This window comes from Ahaetulla prasina, chromosome 2, assembly GCF_028640845.1.
Source record: "Ahaetulla prasina isolate Xishuangbanna chromosome 2, ASM2864084v1, whole genome shotgun sequence".
NCBI lineage: Eukaryota > Metazoa > Chordata > Lepidosauria > Squamata > Colubridae > Ahaetulla > Ahaetulla prasina.
The window spans coordinates 102,226,775-102,248,899 of record NC_080540.1 but is presented as its reverse complement, the minus strand read 5'-3'; the positions used below and the strand labels follow the sequence as shown (position 1 = coordinate 102,248,899).

The window sequence follows — 22,125 nt, the reverse complement described above, 5'->3', positions numbered from 1 at the left end:
CTAGAAATTAGACATTTTCAGACAACCACTTCTAGCCTCTGACTGTATCTCTGCCTAACAAAACAACTCTATATCCTGTTATAATGATCTCCATTCTTCAATTCTTTTTTTTCACTGGACACAGAATTTTGAGGAATAGCAAGCAAGTGTTGCAATTAAAATATACACATCAAACTCCCCCCAAAGATGGATGAAAACATACCTCTAAGTCACAGAAATCTGTGTTAAAGGGATTTTGTACAATAAAGTTCCAAATGCTAAGGCTAATTTCTGCAAAGCTGGATGGTTTGCACATGTAGAATTGGAATGGAGCTGTGCTTTTTTGCTGTACGTTTTATACTTGCGTACAGTTACTTTAAGCCTGCCCCTAATTCAGAATATCACCAAAATTATAGATCTTCTGAGCTTTGATGCTTGCTTCAATCAATATCTAGAATAGATTTCCAAATGATGTTGTTGTTTTTTAAGGATAAAAATCAAGCACTGTAATTCTGGATTTTATGCCAGTTATGGAAGGATGGTTTTAATTACTCCACAGGGTTGCTGTACTGGTTGTCAGACTCACTAATAAGCAGCTGGCTTTGTGCTCCCACCCACTGGGAGACTGTCAGTCAAAGCTTGTAGCAGTTATATAGCAATGAGATGCTCAGTTAAGATCCATATGTAGCAAATTGAGACACCTCGCAGAGGTTCTGTATTATATACAGCATTACCGATTTATCTTAGCCGCAGTTGAACAGAAGAGGCAGAGCAAAACAAGAAGAGACACATCAGGAACCACCAACGCTTACCAGCACAAGGCTGCTTTCAACATCATGAACAGCTCTCTTGCTGAACCTCTCCATTATGCGGGGGGCTACCAACCCCATGACTCCAAGGAATGGAAGGTGATCATTCCCGCTTTCTTGGGGATGATTTGCCTGGCAGGCTTTGCCGGGAATGTGTGTGTAATTGGAATCTTAATGTACAATACAAAGAAAGGGAAGCCTTCGATGATTCATTCTTTGATCTTCAACCTCAGCCTGGCAGATCTGCTCCTCGTTCTTTTTGTCCTGCCCTTCAGGGCAGCGGCTTATTCTCAAGGAGTCTGGTACTTGGGTTGGTTTCTTTGCAAAGCTTCTGACTGGTTCCAACAAGCTTGCATGACAGTGAAGAGTCTAACTATTGCTGTGGTGGCCAAGACATGCTTCATGTATGCAAATAATCCAGCGAAACAAGTGAATATTAAATGGCACGCCATCTGTGCAGTGCTGATGGTTATTTGGCTGGTCGCCTTGGGAATCCCACTACCTTTGTGGTTCTTCAGCAGCCTTTGGGAGCCAGAGATAGGCTCATCTTCGTGCATTGTTATTATTCCAGCCCAAGCTCATGAGTTTATGTCAGCCTTTGTCAAATTTTACCCCTTCCTGGTGTTTTGTGCCCCTCTCACCTTTGCTTTCTTTTATTTCTGGAGGGCGTATGGTAGATGCCAGAGGAGGGGGACCAAGACTCAAAACCTAAGGAATCAGATTCGATCCAGGTGTTTGACAATGATGCTTCTGAGCGTTACCGTTACTTCTGCTGTGATGTGGTTTCCTGATTGGATATCTTGGTTCTGGCTCTGGCACCAGAAGAAGAATAGACCTGCTCTCCCACAAGGTTTCATGGCCACTACCCAGGTTTTGATGTTTGCCATCTCTTCAGCAAATCCTGTTATCTTTGTACTCATGTCTGAAGAATTCAGAGAGGGTTTTAAAGGTCTATGGAAATGGTTTACACTGAAAAAGCCTCTACCTCCTACAGAAGATCTGGAGGAAACAGCAGTTGATAACTTGGAGGGAATCCCGAGCAATGCTCCTTCACCAGAGGCAATGACTCCTAATCAAGAGGAAGAGCCCCCCTCTGTCCCTGCTACCTCAGAAGACTTGGAGATGCCCATTTTGCCAGATGTTGAGCAATTCTGGCATGACAGGGAAGCTCTTCCTGATGCTCAAGAGAATGATCCTGTTCCTTGGGAACATGATGGACGAGAGATACCAGGCTGTGATCAACAAAAGTGCAATTAGGAAGCTGGAAACCAAATTTTACTAGATTGGATTCAGGCATAGTCATGTTTAGGGTAGATTCACTGAAGATCATGGGATGTTCCTTGGATAAGACTAATTTTAAAAATCTATTAATGTTAACATGCTTAAATCTGATTACACCAGATTTCTTATTAGGTGATGTTGAACTGGCAAGTTGTAGCATATAGAAGTTATTTTTATTACTCTACTTAGTTTTTGTCTTAATTGTCTTCATATTTGTAAGTTACTTCTTAAATTATTATGTGATGCACGGATGCAGCTCTCATTCTCATTACTCTTCTGTTAAAGAGTTTATTATTTAAAAATTACATTGCACTTCTGGATGCTAATTGAAAATTTCAAAACATTTTTTTTTAAAAAGGTGTTAAATTTGCAAAATAATATTGCTTATGAGCTGGTTCTATGTGATCTATGTTTAAACTTTAAATATTGGAACAAAGAATTGCAAAGGAAAAGGTATAATATGATTTTCAGTAGTGAAAGTATTCATTATAGATTTTATCAGTACTACAGAAAATGTATATTAAATATGCTGAAAGGTGGATTTAGTTATTATATTAACTGATAAGCTTTCAAATTGGTATTTTCCATTGGTGAACTTCAGTAATGGAACTGAATTTATATTTTAGTGTTCCAAGGAAGTCAATTCCTATGTACTACATTAAGATCATTTAGTAATATAAAGGTTGCAGCTGGCAGTATTCTATTAACTTGTATTTTAGTCATATCAGTATTTTAGTCATTTAGTCAAATAGATAAGGATTTCATATTATGCAATTTAGAAGTTTTTTCCAAAGCTGTATGAGTTACTGATGTATAGAAAATATATTGACTGTATGCTGTTGGCATTTTCATCTTACAGTTTTTATAACTTTTGAAACAAGTTAACTGATTATTATTCAGATATGACAAGCTGTGATATGCCCGTTTGTGACTTAGCAAAACTTCAAGTGGAAACTAATTTCACACACAAATATATAACAGCTGTGGAGTCATATAAATACAGACAGAAAAATTAACAATCTACTTTTGTTTCCTAAACTGTTTAATGGAATCCCCCCCTCAAAATGAACTCAGAGTTGTGTATTTCATAATTTGGAAAATAATTAAATGAAAAGCAGGCGGTTGTTAAAGACATCAACTCCATCAGCAGTTTAAAAATCACTGGCCCTTTTGGTTTATGGTCAACTGTGTGTAGAGGGTGGCATCTTTGTCCTTTTTTTGATTACCCAGTGTTTTTTTTTCTCCATCAGTACTAAAAATTGAGAGAAAAGGCAGTAGTCTGTAGCATCCAAAAACAATATTTGTCCTATGCTTTATCCAGCTATTGTACTGCGTTGCTCTAGCAGCTTGTGTGTGTGTGCATGCGGCACTAGCAGCATTGCATTTGCCACTAAAGCTTTTTTACTAGATAAAAGGTTAGGCAAGAATGTGCCCAGTAAAAAACCACACACACACAAAAACTGGGAGTGGGGGGGAAAGCACTTTGGCATCTTCCGTGACACTGCTGATGAAACGGCTCGACTCATGTGCCATTGTTTTATGAAAGAAAAAAGAATACTATGCCAAGAAGTAAACTGGATTGAACAGCATGCCAATTAAGATAACTTCCGGACACACAGGTAGGGATGTATGCACATTTATTTCATTTCAGATAAAACTCCCCCTTCCCCTCAGGAAACTTTTACCTTAATATTCTGATTTCATCTGTGTTGGTCATTTATTTGTGCAAAGCTTTGTAATTCAAGATGCTAAATTCGAATAGCTACCACATGCTTGTGTTGTATTTTGAAATTCATTTTCTGTGCAAATGTCATGGAACCACAGCAACAACTTGTCATTTATTTTCTATTTAAAGATAATATTACCCAGTCATGCCTTAATTTAACTTCTATGAGCATTAATTGTGTTGTATAAAAATGCCCTCACCATTTATATTAGAATTTTGTTGGCCAATACAATTAATTTAAGGTTAAATTTACAAGATATTAGTCAGGTTAGTTAGATTTTTTTTAAGAGAAAAGAAAACTATGGTCAAGCAATTATATGTGTTATATAAATCACATAAACATATAAACTCACATATAAGCCCATCCACGATAAGCTGACCCACACTTTTCATGGTATTCTGGTTAAAATTATTTGAGGGTTTGCTTAGCCATGAGTACTGCAATAAACGCACGAGGACGAGTTCATCTGTGGATAAGCTGTACCCAATTTTTAAGCTTTATTTTAGCACCCAAATTCTTGGTTTATTTCCAAGTTATACGGTTTTTAATATTTTAAAATATTTTTAAAAATATTTTTTTCTAAGACTATAAATTTGCATTGAGAAGCATCTAAACTGAACATTACCCATAGCCCTTTACACACACACACATCATTTTGAGATAGCATATTATAAAATAATTGAAAAACAATGTTATTGCCATGATTAACAGCTCATTAAGAATCAAAAATTGTTGATGTATTGCAAATTATGTGTTGTTCCACCTGTGAAATTCACGATATAAATGTATTCTGATTCATTTCGAATTCAAAGATGTGGTGAAATTAAATTACAATTTTGGACTATTTGAATTTCTTTCTTTGTCCAGGCCCCAAGATACTTAGAATTAGCACTTTGAACTTTCACTGAAATTAGTGAAGCTGATAACAAAACAGTTCTATTCAGTGGTGGGATTCAGCCAGTTCGCACCACTTCGGGAGAACCGGTTGTTAACTTTGTGAGCAGTTTGGCAAACTGGTTGTTGGAAGAAATCATTAGGGCAGAACTGGTTGTTAAATTACTTGAATCCCACCACTGGTTCTATTCACCAACAAATGAATTCCTGTTGGAACTTTAAACGCTGTTTGTATCAAGTATTTTTCAAATATAGTCCCATATCTTGCAAATGAAGTATCACAATCTTCAGAAATGGACGTAGTTCCAACCTAAGCACACATAGTCTAAACAAAAGTATAGCCTAACTATCCTGGAATATAGACACTGTCCACAAACAACTCTTGAGTGCTTATGGGATTCCTTTTAGAGGTACAGTGGCACTCAAAACTTGTGGGACTCTTCAACAATGCAAATAAATAAGAGAATTTTGTGTGGTTGGTATTGGATTTCAGTCTTCTGACATCCAATTTACTACTGGTCTCAGACACAAAATAAAAATGGAGTGGAGAGGACAGGAGAGAAAACAAAGCCAAAAAGAAAAAGAAAAAGAGAGATGAGGGTGATTTTATTGAATGACATCCACTACCAAACATGTGGATAATTTCATCAATTATTTTCTGAAGTAATGTGGAGCAGTATGGGGGACAAAAACATTGAAGATAAACGGCAAACTAAAATTGGAAATATGGTGAAATGCTCAGTAATTGTTTTATGAAACTACTGTTCGGGAAGAACTAAAAAGACCAAGAAGCATCTTTCCAAAGTTCATTCTGGTTAGAAACATGAGAATATTGATTATTTGTACCAAAAGTCATAAGGATGGCTAGCCAAATCCAAGCACATATATGCACATAAAAAAAGGTCTCAAGCATTTATCAACTGTTTTAAAATGTTCAGAGACAAAATTAAATAGAAAGCTTTACAGCTATACTATTAGTATTAATATAAGGATTGCATGATCTGTAAAGCAAAAATGAGTATATACATGCACAGCAGTTTCAAATATAACTGATTTCCTCCATTTTTAATGGAATTTCAGATGATTATATAATTATATCTTTAGAATGTAACACACAATTACTAATATGTACAATGCATATATAAAAAGGGTTGGTTTATTGTCGTTCAAATACATAAACTGAACAATCCCAACATTTCAAAATTAAACTATAGAAACACAAGTTTAACATTCAAAACAGAAACATAGTTTACAAGAAATAACCAGAAAAAAAAATCCATATGCTAATCCAAAGCAGATAAGAAGACATTTTAATAGTAAATAAAAATGTTTTTGTACAACCATGCTGTCCTGGCAACTTTTTTACCCCTGTATTTTCATTTCAAAGCAAAACATTACCAAACTACCAGGCAAAGCCACTTGATTGTGCCTAACCAGGGATGGGGGGTGGAGGAAGGGAAAGGTGGACAGGAGAGAGAGCAGCCCTCAAGGCAGGTTTGTTAACTAGATCAAATTGTGTTTATATAATTTGGTGGTTGCACTTTTATTTTCCTCTCATGCTGGATTGGACATTAATGAAGTTAGTCCTGATTTATGCAGGAAAAATCACACGAGTAAAAGATTAGGCCCTATCTTTCTAGGTTCACCAAAGGGCATTATCTCTCTATGGTCTTCTGCACTCAATAGATTAATCCACAGAGTGCATTACCTTAGCTCTCCTGTTAGGACATGTGGGGTATTTTTACAGTTCTCAACTTCAAGTCATATGTCAATCTTCCCATGGCTTTGACATGTAACACTGTCAGGAAGAACACTTCCAAATGCTACCAATATCCAAGCCTTGTACATAGATATTGTATTGTTCTAGGATTGAAAAATCACTGGAAATAGTTGCATGGTTAGAATATTTGTCAGTCATGCAACAAAGAGAAAAAGCATAAATAATGCAAATATTCTCTCTGTACAGAGACTGCTTAATGTTCATAAATGTTGCTTCCTGGATGGTTTTGCAATAGGTTCATGGTAATGCATATGATTAGACCTGACAGATGGCTCATGCAATTTTCTTGATTTAACATAAATCTTTTGCTCAAGAATATTTTATAATTATTTTGTTGTTCGCCTTGTAGGTTCTGAAGCTGTAGGAGGTGGAGGGGGACCTCTGCGATCTAAGTCATCAACATAGGATACGATGAGTTTTCGCCTTTCCTCTGGCACACAGTCTAGTACCAGATAACGTTTGTCATTCTGTAATATCTTTTCTATATCTTTCAGGTGTTGGTCAGATTCCTGGATTAACTTTTTGGATCTGCAATTAAGTATAAAGATTATCATTATCATCAAATTAGTGGATGTTACACAAATGAACTAGACTTTTGGTAATACTCATGGACAAGCATCCAGTTAACAAAGCTAGAAACTAGGAAACAGTATTTTACTCCCATCTTAGACATGTAAGCCAACAGAGCAACTTTGGACCAGTTACTCTCCCTTGGTCTAATTTACCTCACAGGGTGGTTGTTGTTGGGAAAACAGGAGGGGGAAGGAATATTAGGTGGGTTCACTGCCTTGAGTTATTTATAAAAATAAAAACATGAGGATTAAAAAATTCTCCGAGTTACCTGTTCAGGCCTGAAGTGAAACAAAAAATTAGGAGGGTAGAACTGTTAAAAAAATTGCTCTGTTATTGCTTATGCTCTATATACAGGGTTAGGCTTCAGTTTTGAGAGCTATAAGGTTTAAAATTAGCACTAATTTAAGCTGTAAAAATGTAAATAGGGAAAAGATTTGTCACTTTGTAATCAAAAAAACACTATAGGAAACATATTGCCATAACCTAATGGTAGTCCAGGTTAATCTTTAGGATCAAATTAATCTCATTAACATTTAGGCAGCATTAGGTTGATTTTTAGGACTGCTGATCTCTTAAACTTGAATGAAAGCAGGAGGAAGCGAATATAATTTATCTTGAGAAAGAAATTGTGTACTGCCATACCATGATGTCATAAGGAAGGTTTAAGAATCTTAACACTTGAAGAAACTCTTTAGGTTTGGGGCCATTTTTTACTTACAAGACTGCTCTTCAGGAAGCAGAACATCTAGATCTAATATTCAGTGGCCACATATAAAGTACCTGCCTTTCCTCATTTATTAAGAAATAAATCCATATCATGCTGAATATATATTCCTAAACTTGTGTATAATTAAAAATGATTTAGTCCCCACAATACACACAAATAAATTTCCCTGTGGATTAAATAAAGTATTCAATTCAATTACCTGAAATATCAATGTTAAACAATATCAATAGTGAATCACTATCACTAACTCATAATCTGGTACATCTATAATTTTTGGAAAAGAGGATAAACCAAAAGTCCTTTCCCCAAAACTACAATATTAGCTAAGTATAATCCCATATTAGTCATTTAAGATAAATTACAGAAATGAAGAAAGCCATTCGTGTACTGATACCATACCTGTATGTTATAAATTTGGTCTCTTTCAAAAGTGTTCTGAAATCAGCTTTGGCTGTAATATATTTGTCTCTGATATATTCTTCAAACTCCCTTTGCTTTTTCTGCATTTAAAGAAATAGAAATAATCACTAGAAATTCCTGCCAGGTTATATATATTTTTTTTCTTGAGGGAAAAAACATATAAAGAGGAGGTTGTTATATTTACTTTTAAACAGTAAGACAAAAAGCCAGAGCAAACCAGTACAAGTTTCTTACTCTGTCACTGGAAGAGAATTTAATGCATCTCGGATCTTCTTTAATTATCTTCTTTACTTCTTTCCATGTTGATGTTAAGGTAATCTTTGAAAGAAAAAAACAGAAAAATTGAAGGTTTAATAAATGAAGTATCCACATTTTAAGTGTACAGGGCCATGAATAAAGGATTATCTGCAATTTAAAGCAGCTGCATCCCCATCTACCCATAATCACAAACCTGTCATGCATCCCAGGAAAAGGCATGGCTCTTTTTTTTAGAGAGTTGTGCACAGGCACTACACTATTTCCAAGTCCTTTTAGACTTAAGTCCGAACTAGCACTATTCAGTGACTAATGAATAGTGACTATAGTGTCACAATAATAGAATATTGAAATAGTGCAAGATACAAGAACTCTCTGCTATGCGAGGCCAGCTTCCACTGCATGGCTTTTACATACACATATTTTATTACCCAATGTTCCCTTTCTATCTCTCCTCACTCCTTCATTGATAGAAAAGCATAGATGGTTCTATTTCATTCAGGAAGAAATTACAGAAGGTACTAATGGAGCTCACAGATCTATGAATCAGGTAATTTGCATGTTGAGCTGAATTTTATTTTACTGTCCAAACCTTTTTAAAAGGATGATAATCTGAGATTATTCATTAACAGTATTTAAAATAAATAAAATGTGAGGCATTTACCTTGATACTATTTATATTAGTATATGCCACTGCACCTATTGGTAAGTTGTTTTAAGTATAGCGATACATACAGGATCAAATCTATTCCCTCTCTTGCCAGTGATTGGTTCATACATTCCTGAGATCTCCAGCCCTTAAAACACTAAAAGGGAACAAAAAAATGTTTACACAAATCCCTCAACTACCTTTTTCCTATGGTTTAGCTCTAGAAGTAGAAGTGCAGTATAGGCTTGCTGTAATCCATCACCAATGGTTTCCAGATTTTGTGAATCTTAAAATGGATAATTGGAAGACACTAATTTCTCTGAAGACTGTCATTAAGATACAAACATAAATTGAGCTAAGGAACCATAAAATTATGACATTAACGTCCGGAGAAAATATAAGACGTATTAGCCTTACTGATGAAGTTTCATCTAGAAGTTGCCGGAAATGTTCTTTTTTCTTCTTTGTAAGTGCCTCAATGTGTTCATTAAAAAGTTTTTCCTTCTCTTCTCTTTCCAAAAGGGAGCCAGATTCCCAACGATGATCTTTTCGGAGTGTCCTCCTCGTATCAGACCATGACACATCTGAAGATCGTACCTAGCAGAGGAAAACAAATATTTCATTACCATATACTGAAAAGTGCTGATACTATATACTAAAGCAGCAGCTAATCTAGATTTGTCCTCCATGCTATGCGATTGAGGAATCCATGTTAACACCAATGTTGCCAGCACTTCATAAATTACTTTCAGTTAAAATTACACAATCAATTTTAATACAAAGAAACCTCACCATATCAGGTAAGTGCGCTTCAACACAAAGAAACCTCACCATATCAGATAAGAGTGCTTTGAAATTCTGGATCGCCTCTTCCCGTTTGTGCTGTTCTCGTTCTCTATCAATCTCTTTTGTCTGCTCTGAACGAGCTTTTTGAACTTCTCTCTCTCGTTCACGCAAGCTTGCCTCAATTCGTGCTTGTCTTTCCAGTTCTTTTTCTTTTTCAGAGTCTACATTCTGAAATGCAATCCAAAGCACATATACTGCATTTGTATTAGGCTAATAGATAAAAGTACTAACAAAAGTAAATTCAAGCAAAAAACCCAATATACTTAAAGTATGATCCACAATGACAGAATTATATTTGTGTTGCATCTTCTACAGTCTTTTTCTGACTAAAAAAAATACAAAGAAAACAGAAAAACCTCTAACATTAATATACTACATTGATACAAATATATACTATTCATTAAATCATATCATAATAAAAATGTCAGCAACACGTATCAACTATCAGAGCCAGTCAATGATATATGTGATACATTTTTAAATGTTCAGTTGACTGAATTTCATGTTTAATGAATAAAAGTTTATAATCGACCGCGAGGCACCTTACTTGTGGGGTGCCACAGGGGTCGATTCTCTCGCCCCTCCTGTTCAACATCTATATGAAGCCGTTGGGCGAGATCATCAGTGGCTTCGGGGTGAGATACCAGCTGTACGCTGATGATACTCAGCTGTACTTTTCCACCCCGGGCCACCCCAACGAAGCTGTCGAGGTGCTGTCCCGGTGTTTGGAGGCTGTATGGGTCTGGTTGGGGAGAAACAGGCTCAGGCTCAATCCCTTCAAGACCGAGTGGCTGTGGATGCCGGCACCCCGATACAGTCAGCTGCAGCCACAGCTGACTTTTGGGGGCGAGTTATTGGCCCCAAAGGAGGGAGTGCACAACTTGGGTGTTCTCCTGGATGCACGGCTATCGCTTGAAGATCATTTGGCGGCCGTCTCCAGGAGAGCCTTTCACCAGGTTCGCCTGGTTCGCCAGTTGCGCCCCTTCCTTGATCGGGATGCCCTATGCACAGTCACTCATGCTCTCGTTACTTCTCGCCTGGATTATTGCAATGCTCTCTACATGGGGCTCCCCTTGAGATGCACTCGGAGGCTTCAGTTGGTCCAGAATGCAGCTGCGCGGGTGATAGAGGGAGCTCCACGTAGCTCCCATGTAACATCTCTCCTGTGCAGACTGCACTGGCTACCTGTTGCCTTTCGGGTGCATTTCAAGGTTCTGGTTACCACCTTTAAAGCGCTCCATGGCTTGGGGCCTGGGTACTTACGGGACCGCCTGCTGTTACCTCATGCCTCCCACCGACCCGTATGCTCACAGAGAGGGACTTCTCAGGGTGCCGTCCGCCAAACAATGTCGGCTGGTGGCCCCCAGGGGAAGATCCTTCTCTGTGGGGGCTCCTACTCTCTGGAATGAACTTCCCCCCCGGTTTACGCCAAATATCTGACCTTCGGACCTTTCGCCGCGAACTGAAAACATATTTGTTTGTTCGCGCGGGGCTTTCTTAAATTGGGTAGATTTTAAATTTAATTGTTATTTAGTTTTAAATTGGGTTTTTTTTTAGATTATATATTTTAATTTATCGGCCTAACTGTATAATAAGTTTTTAAATTTATTTTTAATTGTACATTGTTTATTTTTATCTTGGCTGTACACCGCCCTGAGTCCTTCGGGAGAAGGGCGGTTTAGAAATCTAATAAAATAAAATAAATAATAAAATAAATAAATAATAATAAAATCAAAAATGCAGAATCATATACATATTAGGTTAGTTACATAAACTATATAGAGAGATGTATTAAAAACTGTATTTGGTATTATCAAGCATTTTGATAATCATAAATCCATGAGTAAGGAACCATTTATTCCATCAAAATAGTTAAATAATTATAAATTGTCTAATGCATGTAAGACAGTACTAGGGTTGTAGTTCAGGGTGAGCTAAGTAGAAAATACCATCATATAGCTACAATATGTTCCTGAAGCCAGGATAAGTAGAGCATCACTTCATCAAAGTATATGAAAAATGGTATGAAGACTAGGAGATAACCAAAAAGCCGTTCTCAATCCCAACTGAACATACTGTCTATTTACATAAAATAAGATTATACAGGAGAACTAAAGTGTATATATATATATATATCCCGAAGGACTCAGGGCGGTTTACAGCCGTATTAAAAACACAAAAGTACACATAATATAAATAACAAATTTAAAACACATTTAAAATGAATATTTAATTGGCCAATTTACTAAAACGGTCAAAACCGACATAAAACCCTTTAAAATTTAAAAACTATAATTAAAATGCATTTAGGCTAGCACGATTAAATAATCAAGTTTTCAATTCCCGCTTGAAGGTTCGGAGGTCGGGGAGTTGGCGTAACCCCGGAGGTAACTCGTTCCAAAGGGCCGGTGCTGCCACAGAGAAGGCTCTCCCTCTGGGGGCCGCCAACTGACATTGTTTGGTCGACGGCACCCTGAGCAGGCCCACTCTGTGGGAGCACACAGGTCATTGGGAGGCTATCGGTGGCAGAAGGCGGTCTCGTAGATACCCCGGTCCTAAGCCATGGAGCGCTTTGAAGGTGGTCACTAACACATTGAATTGCACCCGGAAGGCTACCGGCAGCCAGTGCAGGCCACACAGGATGGGTGTTATATGGGAGCAGCGTGGTGCTCCCTCTATTACCCGCGCAGCCGCATTCTGGACTAGCTGGAGCCTCCTGGTGCTCTTCAAGGGGAGCCCCATGTAGAGAGCATTGCAATAGTCCAGGCGAGAGGTAACGAGGGCGTGAGTGACCGTGCGTAAGGCGTCCCGGTCAAGGAAGGGGCACAACTGGCGAATCAGGCGAACCTGATAAAATGTTCCCCTGGCGACGGCCGTCAGGTGTTCCTCTAAAGACAGCCGATCGTCCAGGAGAATGCCCAAGTTGCGCACCCTTCCCCTGGGGGCCAATACTTCACCCCCAACAGTCAGCGAAGGCGAAAGCTGGCTGTACCGGGACGCCGGAACCCACAGCCACTCTGTCTTGGTGGGGTTGAGCTGGAGCCTGTTCCTCCCCATCCAGACCCGCACGGCCTCAAGACACCGGGCCATCATCTCGACAGCTTCGTTGGGGTGGTTTGGAGTGGAAATGTACAGCTGAGTATCATCAGCGTACAGATGATAATCCACCCCAAAACCACGGATAACCTCACCCAGCGGCTTCATGTAGATGTTGAACAGGAGAGGCGAGAGAACTGACCCCTGAGGCACCCCACAAGTGAGGCTCCTAGAAGTCGATCTCTGCCCCCCTGCCAACACCGTCTGCGAACGGTCAGAGAGATAGGAGGAGAACCACCGATGAACGGTGCCTCCCACTCCCAATCCCTCCAACCGCCGCAGCAGGATAGCAGCAGGATACCATGGTCGATGGTTCAGCAAATTATACAACATGGTATCGGAAATAAGAAATATCATATTTTTCGGAGTATAAGATGCACCTTTTCCTCCCAAAAAAGAGGGTGAAAATCTGGGTGCATCTCATACTCCAAATGTAGCCCCACCCAGCTTCTCAAACGGAGGTTTAGAGGCTGAAAAAAGCTCCAAACGGAGGTTCACAGAGCTTAGGAAAAAAGCTCCAAACGGAGCTTCAGAAAAAAAAGCTCCAAATGGAGCTCCAAGGAGCTTAGAAAAAAAGCTCCAAACAGAGCTTCAGAGGCTTTTTTTCGGAAGTTCTATTTTAGGCTTTCAGAGGCAGAAAAAAGTTTTTTTTTCTGAAATGGAGTTTCAGAGGCAGGAAAAAAAAGCCAAAAAAAGCAAGGCACAGAGCTCACAACCAAGGAACCTGTTGCTAAAATTCACCTCTGGGAACAGCGTCTTATACTCTGGTGCATCTTATACTTTGAAAAATACGGTAGTTTGAAGAAGCAGGGATTTCCAAATTGGAGAAATGCCAGAACTCTTATTTCCAGAGGAAGCACTAGTCAGCATAATTAATAGCCTTTAGGACACAATGCTTAGGATGAAAGTTTTTGGCTGCTAGATCACTGATAGGTATCACAGAAGGATCTTTTGTGTTTGAATTAATTTGACATTGCTTCAGGGATTACGCTGATATAATTTACGATTACTGTAACCTTGCAAGAATTTATTCTGCTGACTACTCAAACTATAATTGCAAGTTTGAGGACTTAACTCAAAATCTTTTTAGAAAGTGTCAGAGCATAAAGAAATCCTTGAATCACTATATGAGGGTTAGGCAAAGATCTTCCTCTATATAGGCCCACAAGTGTTCCTAATTATTGCTTTTCCCTTTCAGAATGCATTCTTTCATTTGAAATTGTTATTCTAGCAAAAATAGGATAAAAACACTAGTCTGAGAATACAAACAATGCTTACCACTAATCAATTGAATTCTAAAAACAGCATTCCACAAAACAGTACTTCAAATTCTATACCAATTGATCCAACAGTAAAATACTAAAAAAAATGGAAATAGTGTTGTCACCGGCACACATACTTTGGCTATTTTTTCAATATATTGCTTAAAAAGATCCTCCCTTTGCGAAGAGCTATCCACGGCTTTGTAGCGAGGGTCAGTCTCTACTTTGTCCTTCACTTTACTCCAGCGAGACTGACTATCCAAGTGGTGATTAGATAACAGTTCAAAGAAGTCCATTTTAATCTATGATTTTAAATAAAAGACAAAAGAAAAAGGGAAAATAAAGTTACTTTGCTTTCCAAATATTCCAAAATTTAAAAAAGCAATAAACTTACTGCAATGAAAAATTAGTTTAATTAGAAGCTGGGTCATTAGAGTATTAAGGAACAGTAGTAAAGGCTATGTTTACATGTATGTCAGAGAACTGCTTCAATACTAGAATATTTCTTAACAAGTTTATACTATGCTAGTACCCTACTTTCTGTATTAGCACTACAGTAAGTGCACAAACAAGCCAAGCTGTGAAGACAGGCCTGGCTAATCTATATCATTACTGAAAGAGGCCATATATCTGATATATATGATAAGAATGAATACATATAGCAACTTTCTGCAATCTGGGTATCATTTGGATAGGTGGAGTTAGAACGTGCACAATTTTCTAGTCACTGCTGAGAACTGCAGGAGTTTAACTATAATTTGGGTAACTGTATTAACTATAAAAAATAACTGTATTAATCTGGAAGGTGCATATATTGGGGAAGGCTGATATAAATAAATCATGTAATGAAAATAAATATTATTGTGCTTTTTTCCTTTTTAAGGAAATATAGGGAATGCTGCCTGAGTATCCATACTTGTACTGAGTTTCCTAGAATACATGCATGTGCAAACAGTACTTCTGAATACCAGCTATATAGCCTTGGCTTATTAGTACATTTTTAAATACTGCATTAACCGAGTTTCTGGTTTAGGAATAAAGTATCAACATTTATATATATGCAATAAAATGAGAAAGTTAATCTTTCATGGACATTAGGGATAATAGAAGCTGGAGATTTGGTTTAAAAATCTATTCACCAGTTACAGCTAAATTTCACTGAAGGCTAATAAGACAATATGTGGCTATCTGACTGAAGATTAAAACAAAGAACATAGGTATATTTCTATTTTATTAGAATTTGATAATCATATATTTGCTTTTAAATGGATTTGCCATGATTTTTAAAGAAAATATGGGTAAATTATGACACCTTCTTTAATTGGTAAATAATTAGAAATCAGTAGATACATAGCAGAATTCAGCCTACACTGATGTGTTTCATAAAATAATTATTTTGCAAACAAATACAAGCTTTCTTTCTTTCCTATCCCATACTCTTAAGAATTCAAAGGATTTTCTTCAACAGAGATGCTTGGAAAATCTTAGGGTCTGTATATGTATGTATATATGCATATATCTATCTATACACACATGCCCACACATAAGATACATAATGGATGCTTCTGATACATCCACACTAACTCAGCTTTGCATTATAATCTATCTAAGTCAATGAGTTATGGGTGCAGGAATTTTAATTGCAGTAGAGCAAAGAATTCTTTTTTAGTACATTGCAATTTTATCGTTCCTAAATCACATGAATAGCTTATTCACACGTAATAAAAATCCATGGGACAGAGCTTTTTAGTGAGCTCAGTAATTTTATTTTATTAGCAACAGTCACCTTTCAGAACATTCACACATTTTTTGCTACAAGAGAGAAAAGATTTTACCCTAGCTTTTACATTCAATGAATTAGCCTGATTAGACTATTCCATTTCTCCCATACATCCAGAATTATACAGGGATATAATGATAAAGGTAAACTCCATTTTAATGCGTTGTAATAATTTCCCTCACTGTAGTGTCCTCTAGATTTACTGGGTTTTAATTTCCATTATTCTCAACCATGCTGACTAGGAATGCTGAAACTGTAGTCCAGTACATCCAGAAGTGCAAGGCTGGAGAAAGGCACATTAAGAAAACCAAATCTTTACTGGTCAATTAAAATTTGCATTTGTGATTCCTTTTATCATTAGTTATAATGTCTACATACTAATAGTCTGTTGATATTCCTCAATATTGACATTGGTTATTAACATAGTATCCTCACATACAAGTACATCAATGATTTTTTTACAGTAGAAAATCAAATTAAAGAAGAAAATAAATGCGTTGTATATAGCAATTTGGTAAATCGTCCGTCAATTGCAGAAGCATATAATATAATTAAGAAGATTTGCAACATCCTTTTTTTTTTTAATGTGGCTTGGGTCCAGAGATACCTTGCTTTTTTGTGTTAGGCAACTTTATTTACTCTTCTTGATTTCACTGTCCTACTATAGCATTGGGAGTCTATCACACAGAATTGGAAAGGATCCCTTGATCCCCGGATTGAGTTTTTAGAGAGAGCATATAGGGCTATAGTGGGAGGGAGAGACCAGGAAAGTGGTGTTATCAGCAAAGTTCCACTTTTCTCTCTCTGGATCCAACACAATATCTATTATTTCAAAGTTGAACTTAAACATGTAAGTAGTATTGAAATATAAAGCTTTCTAAGCCAGATGTACAAAAATTACAGTTCTGTCCTATCTTTAAAATAAGGATAACTGAACAGGCACACTCATGAATAAATGCTACTTCTCTTATTTCTTTTTTTATCAGCTCTTGAACTTAATATGCTATGTCGGTAGTTAAATCAAAATAAAACTGGGAGATCATTTTAGAAAGATTCGGGATATTACAACTATAAAGTAAATCTTGTCCATCATTCACCCAGCATGTATCCCTGTTTCTATAGAAACAGAAGCTCTCATCTCCTAGCAGTATGTTATTTTTGTGACCCTGCCCCAAAAGAGAGAGAGTAAAAGGGTCAAAAGTATCTGCAGTACTCAGATCTAATAAAGGAAATCAATTCTGAAAACTAATATTTTAATTTAGTATCATTGCTGAAAGCTCACAAAAATTGTAGTTTTGTGCAGGAGATGTTACTTAAAAGCTGTTCAATTTTAGGATTAAAAGAAGAGCAAAGCAGAAATCACACAGCTATACCCATTCCTGCTTGGGGAAGAGAAGTGAAGTGTTTCAAATCAAAAGGATAGGCTATGAAATTGTTTAGACAGGTATTAATCTGATAATCCTCTGAAGTAATTCCTTACTTTAAATAAGAGTAAGGGTCACATAGTTTGAGAGGGTATAATGGGGTGGGTATAATAATGAAGAGGCTGATGCAATCTTTGCTTTCTCCACTTTAAATCCTAATGTTTGTTGGAAAGGCAAAGATGTTTCTAGGATATGTGGTTGCTGCCCCGTCCCCTATCATAAGCAATATGCAGGTCTTTGTTCATATTATCTAAATCCTATGGTTAAGCAACAGAAGCTTTCAGTGGAACATCTTCAATCTATTTCAACATAAAAATCTGACTGCATGATATACTATTTTCTTTCTTTCACCTTTAATTATTTTCTTTAATTTGAAGATTCTCTAGGAAACAGAATTATAAAATACTGATAAGCAATTAATCAAAGTGTGCTGTTTCCAATCCTTATTTTAAAGGGTTTATGGAGAAATCTTGCAATAAAATTCTTTTCTGATAAACTGGCTGAGAAAGCTTCACAACATTGTGGGGCACATTTCTTGTTAACATTTAGTTATTCTTTGTAAAATAAGAAAAGCAAGGCAGAAAATACTGATGTGTATTTAGAAGGATTGGGGTTTTTTTTTTGGCAGATTACACATTCTGGGTACAACTCTCATCACTTCACAAGGAAAAAAACTGAAAAAAATGTAAAGTACCGGAACTGCGGGAGGCTAAAGTCACCACACAGAGATACCAATTCTTTCCTCACTAGGGAATCCCATAATACTTTGCGTGTCAGTGATTGACAGCTGTCAGACTGAACTGATTGACAGGCCGCACAGCACAAAACTGTAAAATCTATCCACTTGTTACAAAACAGAATACATAAAATGGTTACAAGAGGTTTTGGGAGAAAAGAAATAATTAGTTTCAAATACAAAGATAAATGCAATATTTAACACAAAATATTACTGATGTTGTTCATGCAATATTAAAGAATTTATTGATGATTATGGCTAAGATGCAACAGTAATTTTTAAACTATAACTATAGAATAAAACAAACTAGCTTAGGTTGAGGTTTCAGATTTCACATATTCACCTCTAGACAGCTGATGACTTTGATATTGTATGAAGACTAATTGCTATATCTAGCATTGGTCAAAGGACGATCACTGGGCATTCCTGGGATTCTTGCTCTCCACCCACCTGAAGGTCTCTATGTGTTCCCTCCATACACAAGAGAGCTCCCCACCTCTTCAAATCAGAGTGAGGGAAGTACAAGAGGAAAAGAGAATCCATTGATGGACACTGATACTATCATATCAACACTAAAGTAAATTGTGACTAAGTTCAATAGGCTTTATTCCTAGATATGTGAATCTATGGCAATGCATCAGGAAATTTTCCATTTGAATCTCTTATCTCCCATAAACTAAACCACGAAGCCTTAAGCTAGTCATTCTTACCCCGAGTTCCTTATTTGCAATATCTTAACAGTACTTACATATCCACTTTATAAGGGTGAACTGCAGTGCAATGTATAGAGCACTTCTGAACAATAGGCACAGCAGGAATAACAATTATAGTAATAGCAGCAAATTATGAGAATGAACTACAACTACTATGAAATTTATTTAAGACCTATAAGAAAATTATCTTTTTTTAAAAAAAGAAGAAGTTGAAAACAGAATATGTATCATTTTAACTTACGAAATGTTTATGAATGATAGCTTTTGCATGATATATCACGTCTTTTTGTTACCAGGATCTTATATTGATTTCAATTAAAGGTTAGTTAGATATGTTTTTCCTTCATTCATCTGTTAGCTGGGGTTCTAAAGAAAGCTTCTACACATTTTAATGTTAGTACTGTTGAAAACATTAATGCATCTGCCTTCCCCAGTGATATGCACTTTGTCTCTGGAAGTGACAGTGCAGACAAATGACATTTGAAATTCATTAATTTTTGATAGGTGACCTTTAATTTTGATAACTAGCCAAACTAAAACATATTTAGTGGAAGATTTAAAAAAACCCAACAATAATAAAATATTAGCATTTAGGCAGAATGCGATTTAAAATCTGCCCACAAGGAGGTCTCAGAATCTGATACACAGAACTAAAGATTTAGTTAGCAATGGTTTGATTAGCAAGATGTTTCTTTAACCCCAGCAATTTAAAACTAAGTTCTTGATTCTGGAAGGAGGCAAAATACTACATCTTCTAGGAAATGATGTTCTTCTGAGTTTAGATGCAAAATTATGAGGCCAAAAGGCAGAAGAAAGTAGTGGTAATGGGACTTCCAGCAATGGGAACCTGGAAGCATAGCATGAGTCCCTCTCGTTCATACTGCTTTTATGATCTTCATATGAAAATCTTACCTTCTCTCCTCTGGTCTTCGAATCTTCTTTTTCTTTCTTTCTTGCTGCTGTGATAAATTCATTAAACAAGGCCTCTCGGTCTTTCATTTTTTCAATTGCTTTGAAACGTGAATCTTTAGCATGCTTGGCTGCAAATTCACTAAAAGTAGTTCTGTAAAAAATGGTAAGTGTACTGATTTGGCAGAGCTTTCTTAACTGGAAATGTATTCTAAACACATCTTTGTTCTGTTCCAAAGTGTGTGCTAAACACTATTACATAATTACCTTCCCTTCAGATATACGAGCAAGAGGTAAAATATTTATTTTCATGAAAAAAAGGGCAGGTCTTTTGATTTCATCAAAAATTTGCAAGGGCACCCTTGCAGATTTTTGATTTATAAAGAGTATATATGTAGAATAAAATTTCCAACAACCGCACAATACTTGTTGAATGGAAATTCCTTATTCACTGGTCCTGAAATTCAAGGTTATGAATTAAAAAACTAACAGTACTCATTTGCCATCCAATTGTACCAAGTGTGAAATTAATAGCAGTATCTGCCAAGCTTTACACTTTGTCTTGTAGTTTTGCTACAAGATATTCTCACCTTCAGGGCCAGATTCCAAATTTCAGACGTGCAGTAGATATAATACTGCCACTTACCTTTTAAAAAAAACCATTATTGTGCTTTTTCCAAGATCTGATGCTAATCTGACCCCGAGATTACGTGAGACATTATAATCCTATGAATGTTTTCATCACAGCATGGAAATAATTAGACTTGGGAAATCCCGCCTACTGTTGCTGTAGGGTAAATTAAAACAAGAGAAGAATTTGGTAGCTTATTCTATTATTTAGAAGTGAACTTAAGCCTATGCTAAAGAAAATGACCTGCAAAAACAAGTCTGGGCATAAATTTGTAAGCACAGAAAATATAGAGATGACTTTCAAGGAATGCAAGTGTCCAAAGGGACATCATCATTACCTTGAACTAAAAGGGGAGGGGGGGAGCTACACTATAATGACAAGACATGCAAAAGTTATCTTATTTACTGATTTTCAAAACCAAACAATAAGTATATAGTAATAGATTTAATGCAGACTACTTGCAGTGAAATTCTCCTACTGGAGGAAGTTAACATTTCCTTATATTTCCTCTTTCCAGCAGCAACCCCTCCTTGATTTGGGCCCTTCCATCAAGAAAAGAAGGCTTTCTATTCACAAAAGGACAAATCAGAGCTAACTTATTCTACACCCTTTGAAATATAAAAGGCAATTTGGAACCACTGAGATTAAATTATGAAAAAGGACAACTATACTAAAACAATTATATTCAAATTCAGTATTACAGCTATTCCAAATATTAAACTATTAAAAAATACAATTTTATTGTATTCCAGAACTTCAATGTAAAGATATGCTTACTGATTCAAAATTCAGTTCATCTGTGTTCAATGGAGCTTAATCCCAATTAACAGTATTAAGGATCAGAAGCCTAACAAAGAGGTCTTTGAGGATAGTAAATCAATTCAAGCAAAATAAATGCAACAACTGAAAATAAACCAGTAGATAGCAAAGAACTGAGAGTTAATGCAAACTAACTCCTAATTAGTTTAGGTAAAATAAAATTGAACAGTTCTCTAAAAAAGCAATAATTACATACAATCTAACAATGTATTAAAGGTATCCTGTGTACAATATGATTTATCTGAAGAAACCCACTTGGACATTAACAGTTAGCCAACTAGCTGAATGACCACTTAAGTCTTTCCCTTTGTTGACAATCGGATGGCAAAAGGATCCAGGAATGCAGTTTGTTGAAGTAAGTTAAATAGATTTTTTTAAAAAATACTGTGAAGTATCATCAGCAGTTCTTATAAGGTATTCAGTATTAATACTATAAAAGGGGGCAAGTCGTCCATTACATCATATATTTTCTTTATTACGATTGTCAATGGTTAGCTAAATTTAGGAAACATTATAGTATTACAGGCATGGTTTACTAGAATTAGTAAATTCATCCTCATGAAACAGTAGGATTCTTTCATTTTCTGAAAGTCAACATGTATTAAGAGTTCAGGTTACAATTAAAACTGGGTTTCTGATAAAAGGGGGGAGGAGAGAGAGAAAGACACTGACTTACCTAGGATTAATCTTTGCTTCTTCCATCATTTTCTTGAAATCTTCTTTGGCCTGCATTATTTTATTTTTCTTTTCTTTGCGTTCTTCTTCTGCCCTGGTTTTTACATACTGGTCAAATACCTGAATAAATAGCAAATATA

General features: G+C 36.5%; 2 protein-coding genes across 6 annotated transcripts in view; one reads left to right on the top strand and one right to left on the bottom strand.

Moving 5' to 3' along the window:
- The first annotated feature begins 815 nt into the window (after positions 1-815).
- On the top strand, positions 816-2,045 carry GPR151 (G protein-coupled receptor 151). Its single transcript, XM_058167866.1, has one exon. The coding sequence runs from the start codon at positions 816-818 to the stop codon at positions 2,043-2,045; it is 1,230 nt and encodes a 409-aa protein (XP_058023849.1).
- Positions 2,046-5,727: 3,682 nt separating this feature from the next.
- TCERG1 (transcription elongation regulator 1) overlaps positions 5,728-22,125 on the bottom strand; it is a 47,250-nt gene continuing 30,852 nt past the window's right edge. For 4 of the 5 annotated variants that reach the window (XM_058168421.1, XM_058168422.1, XM_058168423.1 and 1 more), the window contains 8 exons: positions 21,987-22,105; positions 19,864-20,014; positions 14,436-14,600; positions 9,926-10,108; positions 9,512-9,691; positions 8,425-8,508; positions 8,170-8,270; positions 5,728-6,998 (listed from right to left, as the gene is read on the bottom strand). In XM_058168421.1, the coding sequence (XP_058024404.1) occupies positions 6,797-6,998; positions 8,170-8,270; positions 8,425-8,508; positions 9,512-9,691; positions 9,926-10,108; positions 14,436-14,600; positions 19,864-20,014; positions 21,987-22,105 (1,185 nt within the window). In that variant the 3' untranslated portion in view covers positions 5,728-6,796. Of the gene's footprint in view, positions 6,999-8,169; positions 8,271-8,424; positions 8,509-9,109; positions 9,252-9,511; positions 9,692-9,925; positions 10,109-14,435; positions 14,601-19,863; positions 20,015-21,986; positions 22,106-22,125 lie in introns of those variants that run through there. The other variant, XM_058168424.1, reaches the window with a different exon arrangement.

Coding starts and splice junctions, on each gene's coding strand:
- GPR151 (XM_058167866.1), top strand. CDS start 816: ATGAACAGCTCTCTTGCTGAACCTCTCCATTATGCGGGGGGCTACCAA.